This window comes from Palaemon carinicauda, chromosome 9 (assembly GCF_036898095.1).
Source record: "Palaemon carinicauda isolate YSFRI2023 chromosome 9, ASM3689809v2, whole genome shotgun sequence".
NCBI classification, from domain to species: domain Eukaryota; kingdom Metazoa; phylum Arthropoda; class Malacostraca; order Decapoda; family Palaemonidae; genus Palaemon; species Palaemon carinicauda.
In genome coordinates this window covers 152,605,295-152,616,183 of record NC_090733.1, presented here as the reverse complement: position 1 = coordinate 152,616,183, position 10,889 = coordinate 152,605,295, and the positions used below count along the sequence as shown (strand labels likewise).

General features: G+C 35.3%; 1 protein-coding gene across 1 annotated transcript in view; it reads left to right on the top strand.

Annotated features, from left to right (window-relative positions):
- The first annotated feature begins 8,010 nt into the window (after positions 1-8,010).
- Positions 8,011-10,889, top strand: part of Sirt7 (sirtuin 7) — a 78,125-nt gene continuing 75,246 nt past the window's right edge. The window contains exon 1 of the mRNA XM_068380691.1: positions 8,011-8,275. Within this exon, the coding sequence (XP_068236792.1) occupies positions 8,168-8,275 (108 nt within the window). The 5' untranslated portion in view covers positions 8,011-8,167. The remainder of the gene's footprint in view (positions 8,276-10,889) is intronic.

Sequence of the window (10,889 nt, the reverse complement as noted above, 5' to 3'; positions counted from 1 at the left end):
AAGACCAGTGTGTCTTCGCAGTACTGGTTTGAAAGACCAGTGTGTCTTGACAGTACTGGTTTGAAAGACCAGTGTGTCTTGACAGTACTGGTTTGAAAGACCAGTGTGTCTTGACAGTACTGGTTTGAAAGACCAGTGTGTCTTCGCAGTACTGGTTTGAAAGACCAGTGTGTCCAGGCAGTACTTGTTTGAAAAGACCAGTGTGTCTAGGCAGTACTGGTTTGAAAGACCAGTGTGTCTTGACAGTGTGTCTTCGCAGTACTGGTTTGAAAGACCAGTGTGTCTAGGCAGTACTGGTTTGAAAGACCAGTGTGTCTTGACAGTACTGGTTTGAAAGACCAGTGTGTCTTCGCAGTACTGGTTTGAAAGACCAGTGTTTCTTCGCAGTACTGGTTTGAAAGACCAGTGTGTCTTGACAGTACTGGTTTGAAAGACCAGGGTGTCTTGACAGTACTGGTTTGAAAGACCAGTGTGTCTTGACAGTACTGGTTTGAAAGACCAGTGTGTCTTGACAGTACTGGTTTGAAAGACCAGTGTGTCTTGACAGTACTGGTTTGAAAGACCAGTGTGTCTTGACAGTACTGGTTTGAAAGACCAGGGTGTCTTGACAGTACTGGCTTGAAAGACCAGTGTGTCTTCGCAGTACTGGTTTGAAAGACCAGTGTGTCTAGGCAGTACTGGTTTGAAAGACCAGTGTGTCTTGACAGTACTGGTTTGAAAGACCAGTGTGTCTTGACAGTACTGGTTTGAAAGACCAGTGTGTCTTGACAGTACTGGTTTGAAAGACCAGTGTGTCTAGGCAGTACTGGTTTGAAAGACCAGTGTGTCTTGACAGTACTGGTTTGAAAGACCAGTGTGTCTTGACAGTACTGGTTTGAAAGACCAGTGTGTCTTGACAGTACTGGTTTGAAAGACCAGTGTGTCTAGGCAGTACTGGTTTGAAAGACCAGTGTGTCTTGACAGTACTGGTTTGAAAGACCAGTGTGTCTTGACAGTACTGGTTTGAAAGACCAGTGTGTCTTGACAGTACTGGTTTGAAAGACCAGTGTGTCTTGACAGTACTGGCTTGAAAGACCAGTGTGTCTTCGCAGTACTGGTTTGAAAGACCAGTGTGTCTAGGCAGTACTGGTTTGAAAGACCAGTGTGTCTTGACAGTACTGGTTTGAAAGACCAGTGTGTCTTGACAGTACTGGTTTGAAAGATCAGTGTGTCTTGACAGTACTGGTTTGAAAGACCAGGGTGTCTTGACAGTACTGGTTTGAAAGACCGGTGTGTCTTGACAGTACTGGTTTGAAAGACCAGTGTGTCTTGACAGTACTGGTTTGAAAGACCAGGGTGTCTTGACAGTACTGGTTTGAAAGACCAGGGTGTCTTGACAGTACTGGTTTGAAAGACCAGTGTGTCTACGCAGTACTGGTTTGAAAGACCAGTGTGTCTTGACAGTACTGGTTTTGAAAGACCAGTGTGTCTTGACAGTACTGGTTTGAAAGACCAGTATGTCTTGGACAGTATTGATTAATCTTCTGAATATTTCTAGCAATATTGAAAATAGAATCCAAGTCGTATAAAACACATATTTTGGAGAACAATCTTGAGGTTATTTTCGTATTATTCAACTATCTACATATTTTCCTCTTTTTATCTTCAGATCACATTTGTATTGGTTTCTTTCTAAACAAGCCAATTAAGTTTGACCTTACATGAAAAAACTTTTCTTTCTTTCATTAAGCAGAATAGCTGTCCAAACCATCATCTATTCATCTACACATTCAGGCGCATATGAGAAGACAACATTGCTTTGATTTAAGGGCTGTTTACCCGGTCCTATCACAGAGAAACCCTACGCACTACATTACCTACAAAATTTGCTTGTCGTATAGGCTACATTCTTACATTCTTGTGCATTTAGAGTATCACACGTCGTACTGCACTCAACGTTAATTGTCAAATCCATATTATCGAAACACTTAAAAAACAAGAATGTCTTAATTTTCTTCTTGAAAGCCTTAATATTTTCAATCTTTTGGATGTCGGTGGGAACTTGTTATATAATCTTGGGGCCGCATATTCGAAAGCTCTAGAACCTACAGTAGGCATACATCTTGGCTCCAATGACTTAAAACCATATGTAACTATTCTCGTACCAATTTCGTGTTGAAGCTTTATCCTTTATTTATTTATCAATACCCCCATTGGAATTTTCTGCTTATAATTTCAAATGTATGACAGCATTTCGTTATTAATTAACTTACTGAATCCTCATTTACCAGTGTGTGATGACGCTCTGCATGCTGACGACAGTCGACACCCTCGTTCTCATCAACTTCGTAAGCTTCAGCGAGTCGATTTTCGTCCTAATGTCTGTTTCTGCTCTGCTTTGGCTTCGCTACAAAGAACCTCATCGCAAAAGACCTATTAAGGTGAGAGAGAGAGAGAGAGAGAGAGAGAGAGAGAGAGAGAGAGAGAGAGAGAGAGAGAGAGAGAGAGTTGGTGTAAACCGTATACTGTAGTTAAAGGCGAATATTTACAACTGAATAATTTTAAGTGGCATATTTGTAAATTGACGTATAAAAACACACCCTTCAAATCCAAAACATGAAGAACATAACAGAATCAAGTAACATATAATCAATCTTAATTTTCGTCTCTTTTCATATTAATTGATAAACTCTTACAGCAGTCCAAGCAGTATAGATAATTGCAAGAGTTAAGGTTACAGTCTTTCATTCTAGTTTTTTGTAGAGACGTAAACAGAAATTCAGATCTTTTTCACCGAGTTAAGACTAATGCTAATTTTCTATCTTATTTCTCTTCCTTTTTTAAAAGTTATCATAGTATATAAATGGAAGATCTCTTGTAATGTTAATGTTCTTAATATGTTTTATAAAGTTCATTATTTCTCTCGTAGTTTACTTTCTTATTTCCTTTCCTCACTGAGCTATTTTCCCTGTTGGAACCCTTGGGTTATAGCATCCTGCTTTTCCAACCTGGGTTATTGCTTGGCTAATAATAATAATAATAATAATAATAATAATAATAATAATAATAATAATATTGATATTAGTATTAGGATTAGGATTAGTAATAATTTTCTCCTAATCCTGTTTCCAGATGTGGATTGGGATTCCAATCCTCTTCTTCTTCATTAGCCTGTTCCTCGTAATCTTCCCAGTGGTCGAGAGACCCATCGAGTTGGGAATAGCCACTGGGGTATTCTGACGGGTATTCCCGTTCATTACCTCTGCGTTCAAAAAGCCAACAAGAACAAACAATTCAGTTCATTTATGGGTAAGTGTCCGAGGCGTTGTTTTGTTCTTTACAAGTAGGCCTATACCCGAGTTGTAAAAAATGACGTCCGAATATTTAGATGGATATGCACACACACACACACATATATATATATATATATATATATATATATATATATATATATATATGTATGTATTCAAATAAGCCATATATATTTTTGATATATTAATGTCTGGATTCTCTTAACGACCTCGGGATCAGAGCCCCAGGCGAAATCACACAAAGACAAGAGCTTGGCTCCGGCCGGGAATCGAACCCTGGTCGGCAAGCTTATATAGACAGTGACTAACCCACTTGGCCACGTGGCTAAGTGGGTTAGTCACTGTCTATATAAGCTTGCCGACCAGGGTTCGATTCCTGGCCGGAGCCAAGCTCTTGTCTTTGTGTGATTTCGCCTGGGGCTCTGATCCCGAGGTCGTTAAGAGAATCCAGACATTAATATATCAAAAATATATATGGCTTATTTGAATATGAAAAACACGTAAAAATGTGCAAAATTTATCATATATATATATATATATATATATATATATATATATATATGTATGTGTATGTGTATGTGTGTATATATATATATATATATATATATATACATATATATATATATATATATATATATATATATATATATATATATATGTGTGTGTGTGTGTGTGTATATATATATATATGTGTATATATATATATATATATATATATATATATATATATATATATATTATATATATACATATATATATATATATATATATATATATATATAATCAGACACTTTCTCTTTATCATATAGACGAGATATATTTTATCGTATGTTATACAGCCTATTATTCATGGAAGTTTTTCTATTTTTAATTTTTAATGAATATTTTTGTACTGTGTATGCATGTATATTTATTTAAATATTATGTTTGTCCGCTTGTTTTCTCCTGAGTTTTGTCATAATTTTTCCAATAATCATTGGTCATAAATACCATTAAGAATAAATAATTTGCTCATCTATAAAAAATGAATTACTGATGTCTTGATTTTTTTTGTAGTTGAATGATTGTCATGTGCTTGAAATTAATATTTTTGACTATGGTAATTAAACAGATAAAATACACAACCTTTAACGTAGTGGAAATATGTAACAGACACCTAACAGTATTACAATAATAATTGTCGTTATTTCCTTCCTTTTCTAGGGAAAATCACTGCAGTGTTCCAAATCCTTTGCTGTGGATTACCTGAAGATAAAGACGACTGAGAAAACGAAAAGTTTTTAGAAGACTGGAAAAATTAACTAGAAAAACTAGTACCTAGAAACCAAATATTCAAGACATTAGTTTGAGTTCGTAATGTGTATACATTGCAATTTACCTGGACATTCCTTGTTTAGGTTATACATGCATGTATGTAAAGGATGGATGTGACAGTAACTATACAGTACTGTTCTATTTTCTATGGAGCCAGCCCCTGTTACGGGAAGCATCATGTTTTGATGAGTGTGACAGTAACTATACTGTCCTATTTTCTATGGAGCCAGTCCCTGTTACGGGAAACGCCATGTTTGAATTATGTATATCTCAAAATTAAGCCATTTCCTCTTAACAGAAAAGGCCTGTAGCTGTCACATTTATATTCAGTTATTATGATTTCTATAGCATATCATAAGAAAAATTAAGCGCTGGAGCTTAACATTTAAAACGCCATAGATTTATAAGCAAAAAGAATCTATATACAGTAATGGTTTACCCAGCAGCAAACTCCTTTCTAATTAGTAAATGCCAAATGTATTTAATAGAGATAAAGTTATTCACGAAAACATTGTGGGGGTGTTCTTTTTGTCGATTCGCAAGGTGCTGTCTTTAATACAATTATGTTTTTTTTTTCCCTAATGTTGGTGATTGTTTTCATAGAATGTTTTTGCACCTGTGACAAGTATAGAATTATGACAAAACATTTACAATCATCTATATTCAAGCGAGACGTCATGAAAATGTATATCTAGTTTGATGGGCGTATTATGAAAGTGATTCCTAAGGAATTCTTCTATATATATGTACATATTTATCCATTTTTGGAATCCTTATATTAAGCATGGGCACATTGCCCCACATTTATTCCTTAGTAATAAAGTTGTTCGTAAGTGTAGACTAGTCTTTAAAATGGTTTTACATTGAGTTATGACATATTTATGAATGAAGATTCTGCTTTGAACAGTTTCAATTCATTCTCATAATTACAATTAATACTCGGGTCACTTGTGTATTATAGTCACATATTCCATATGAAAATTGAATTAGACATAAGAGACATATTGTGGTCATCAAAATGCAGTGGTAACGTCTTCGCCTAGCATTCGTATAGGACCAGATCGATCCCACCCTGGGACCGTGAGTTTAAGCTGTTTACTGGGGAGGACACTACTGTGGTTGGGCACCACAATAGGTGATTGGACTGGTCTGGCTGACGTTCTGGTGAGCATCTATTCTGAGGAAACTGAAACCAGACACCTTTAAGTTTTGATGCGATTTGTGAAATCTATCTCCAAAAAACTTGTGAAAAGATAAATACTGTTGTCTTGCACATAAGGCATATAGTGTTTTTATATATTTTATGTTTCCATACTTTACAAAAGTAAAATCGGATTATGATTATTGAAATAAAGAACATATAAAAGTATCTTTGTTTTTAAATTCCCTTGATATCTCATGTTTAAAATGTGCGACTACTACTGCCATTATTATTATTATTATTATTATTATTATTATTATTATTATTATTATTATTATTATGATTATTATTATTATTATTATTATTATTATTATTATTTGTAATAGTAGCAGTCATATATAGTAATCTAAACTATTGATTTGCAGTTTCTGGAATCAAGCATACCAGAATGCCCTTATAAAACACAAAACATAATAAAGACTCTAAAACAGAATATTATAAATGATTGATGGTAAAAAAATATCAAATTATCGGTTTAAGTATATAAAGAAATCGATAAAAATGAAAGGATGATTTTTTGAGATATGTATAAAAAGATAATTAAACAAACAGATAAATGGCTAAATTGTAGACAAATAAATTAACAGATGAATAGATAAACATAAAGAATAAAAGCAAGTAGGCTGCACGAAAATAAGGATGAAAGCCTAATTCAGAAGAATCCAAAGGCGACAGAGAGAGAGAGAGAGAGAGAGAGAGAGAGAGAGAGAGAGAGAGAGAGAGAGAGAGAGAGAGAGAGAGGTGGATTTTTTTCAAATAAAACTAAATTAGGAAAAAAATATTGGAGAGAGAGAGAGAGGGTGGATTTTCTTCAAATAAAACTAAATTAGGAAAAAAATATTGGAGAGAGAGAGAGAGAGAGAGAGAGAGAGAGAGAGAGAGAGAGAGAGAGAGAGAGAGAGAGAGAGAGAGAGTGGATTTTTCAAATAAAGAACTAAATTAGGAAAAAAAATAGAGAGAGAGAGAGAGAGAGAGAGAGAGAGAGAGAGAGAGAGAGAGAGAGAGAGAGAGAGAGAGAGAGAGAGAGAGAGAGAGAGAGAGAAAGGGTGTGGATTTTCCTTAAATAACAAAGAACCAAATCAGGAAAAAATATTAGGGAGAGAGAGAGAGAGAGAGAGAGAGAGAGAGAGAGAGAGAGAGAGAGAGAGAGAGAGAGAGAGAGAGAGAGAGAGAGTGTGGATTTTCCTTAAATAACAAAGAACCAAATCAGGAAAAAATATTAGGAAGAGAGAGAGAGAGAGAGAGAGAGAGAGAGAGAGAGAGAGAGGAGAGAGAGAGAGAGAGAGAGAGAGAGAGAGAGAGAGAGAGAGAGGGTGTGTGGATTTTCCTTAAATAACAAAGAACCAAATTAGGAAGAGAGAGAGAGAGAGAGAGAGAGAGAGAGAGAGAGAGAGAGAGAGAGAGAGAGTTGACGCACTTGATCATGGAAGCTGAGATGACTATTGCTTCTCAAATAACGGCTCAGATATTCCAGGCAAAATAACATTTACAATTGAAACAGGAAAGTTATGTAGAGACAATGGATTCATATCAAAGGTGCGTTCGTTAGTGAATATAATTATTTCATAGAGTTTGATTAATCTTATTAAGGAGAATTGTGAAGATATTTCACAAAGAAAATAGAAGAAATAAATATAGCTTGGAATGAATTGAAAGCAAATTAGTAATTTGAAAATAAGGAGAATATTGGGTCGGCCTGCACTCAATAAACAGTAAAATTTATTGATATATGCTGAAATATAATACTTGACCATGAGAGAGTTTTCGTGTATTTACCTTCCAAGAAATTTTTGGTTTATTAAAAACAAGGCAATAGAAATTGCAAAGATGATAAGATGGAAATTGACTTTGCATAAAAAAAAGTTAACCAATATGATGCAAATTATAAGTTGCCGATATGTAAAACACTTTGCACCGAGAAAAATATTTGGTGATATTCAGATGGGTTCTGGATAATTCTTAAGGTTTATACTCCCGCAGAACAACTTCTATTAATCTAAAACATCTTTTATTTAAAAAGCTTGAAACTAAGTGAATTTTATTTTAGTCCCCGGTTCTAAACCATGTGTCATAAATAATCATTTTCTATCATGGAAGTTCGTTGACTCCTCGCTAGAGGTCGACTTCTTTATCAGCAAGAAACTTGTAGAAAAGTCTGTGGCTAAGTATTAAGTGATAACTTACTATGTGATATGAGAGTGATATCATACAACGATAATTATTAAAATGAATAAAACAAAAATTGTATTAATTTATAAGCGATGTAATTGATTTTAATAAGGAAAAACTTCTCCTTCGGGAGAATCATTATTTGCGTCTGTAATGCCTCTGTCTTCTGTCAGTGTTTGTAAACACCAGAGAGATGGAGGAAGAAGCAGACAGCGGCCAACCGCCAGAACCTGGCAAAAGGAAGGCCGCTGCCACTGCTACACTCAATATATCAAAGAAAAGTGGCACTCGTATGAAAAGAGTAAGTCTTCGTACATAGGTTAGGTTAAGGAAATTTAAATTTGTGATAAATTTTGGTCAAAAACACCGGCGACAAAGTTTGCCATTTTAGGCTTTCCGTGCCTTTGGATTTTTATAAATGTTCAGAATTTATAGTTTCTGTTGAATTAAAAGATAATTGGCATTTGCTCTTTATTTTCTCTTAAAATGGCAACATGTATCCGTTAGTTTATGGCTGTATTCGAAGGGATCTTTGACGTGTATCGTGCAATTATGCAAATGATGACATGCCCAGGTCCTTTACTTTCCCATACAGTATATCGGGTATTTTTGTACGGTAATTGTTTACAAGACCACGCTCTCCATTTACTCCCAAATTATGCAGTCCTGCAGCTCTCCTCTTCTTGTATAGTAATTAGGAGGTTCTTTAAATGCTGGGAAAGCAAAACATGGCAAGATATGTTGCGGAAGGGGGAAGAAGTTATAAAAAGAACATAGCTCGGTTTCCTCACTAAACGACTTGGAACTGACTTGTCAATGTAGTCAACCAAACAAACAGAATTCGTGATGCCAGCGTACATAAACAGAAGTTCCTGATGCCAGCGTACATAAACAGAAGTTCGTAATGCCAGCGTATATTTCATAAACAGAAGTTCGTAATGCCAGCGTATATTTAATATACTGTATATTCAAAATATACTTAATCAAAAATTGAGTGATTACTGAAAAGTGTCACTATTTGTAAATTGCATATTTTATGGACACTTTTGAGTAATTAATCCATTTTTAATCAAGTATATTTTAAATATACAGTATATCAAATGTACGCTGGCATCACAAACTTATGTTTATGTACGCTGGCATCACGAACTCTGTTTGGTTGATTTATGTTGACATGTCAGTTCCAAGTCGTTTAGTGAGGAAACCGAGCTATTTTCTTTTTATAACCCCTTCCCCCTGCCTCAACATATCTTGTCATTTTTTGCTTTCCCAGTATTTAAAGAACCTCCTAATTACTATACAAGAAGAGGAGAGCTGCAGGACTGCATAATTTGGGAGTAAATGGAGAGCGTGGTCTTGTAAACAATTACCTTTTGTACTGTATTACAGGGTAATGTAACCTATGAAAAAAAATTACTTTTTGTCTATAGAAAAAGGTCCCTTCTCTTTTAAAATGACACTCGTTCCTGTCGGAAATAAATAGATTCAGAAATATATATATGTATACAGTATATATCTGCTGATAAGGGGGGACCCCCAGTGGGAACTCAGGGTTTAGAGTGGGGAAAGCATATTGGGGAAACGGTATATAATGGTAAAACATGCCTTTTCTTCTCAATACATTACTTAATTGGATGTATAATAAACCGATGAAAAGATTCGCTAATTATCGTACCGTATATCGCCAGAGATCAAACTTTCTTGATATTATTCATTGCAACGTATATTGAGATAGATGCATACCATAGGTTATTGGTCAAGGTAGTATCTTGTTTGTCTAATAATTAAATTTCTCCACCATAGAGAAGAAGATATGGTAGGCACATTCCATTGTATGTACAATTTTGCTTTGTTGCAACAAAGCTATTACAGTGGTGGGTAATTGTTACCACTAACATTGCCCGCATACATAATGATACATGTATTCATATCCTCTTATCCATCTTATTGAATCTATTTCTTATGTGGGTAAATATATGATTTAAGTACTAGCGATACTAAAATTCCCTATGAGAAATGGAGGTGTGTATGTATGATAGGGGCCACCTTTATGTATAATTACGGCTAACTTAGAATACGGCAGTGTAAGGGGGGTTGCGGGCGGGTGTTAGCCTCCCCCATTAGGCAAGTAGGTAAGGACACGGCTTGTAGGTTAGATAAGGGGGCGGGAAGGTGAGGTTAATTGTTGTCCATTTTTAATCCACAAGGGAGGAAGTGGCCGCTGACATACAAAGGCTCCTCTTTCTCTATATGTTTAATAGGGGCTGGGGCATAATAACTTTCGGATCGGTCTATTAAAATGTGAAGTCCATCTCTCACTCCAAGTTCATTGTTTACATCTGGGAGACTGATGTCGAGTTACTGCGCATACGTTGCTTTCATTCGTGTTGGCCAGCTTTTCTATCTTTTGTATGACGTAATCATTACCTGACTTTTTTAACCAATTAAGAGCTTCCTAATAATTATGCCCAAGTTCCCAGATGTTGTTTTACAACAGCCATTTTTTTCCCACTCTTCCCTTCAATTGAGTTAAACCACCATTACAGAAAATAATCTCCAAGAGGTAACTTAAGGGAAGTGCAATCTATTTCGAAATTTAATGTAATTTTGTTTATGTCGGCAATTGATTATGATGGAAATGCTCTCCGTTCAGTGTAAAGCTATTGTTACTCACGAAATTAAAAAATAACCGTGAAATAATGCCTCAGAGGTCCTATTCTGACATAATTTTTTGGGAAGACCAGCACATTTCTACTGCAAAGCTTCTGTAAAGATTGCCAAGACAAAAAGAAAAAAAGACGGTGTCAATCATAAGGTGATGAATTATTTGTGATTTACTTTATCATAATGTAAGGATTTATTTGTGTTTTACTTTTATTTTGTGTCCTGGGAAGGGGAGTCTGGCTAGTGGTTAT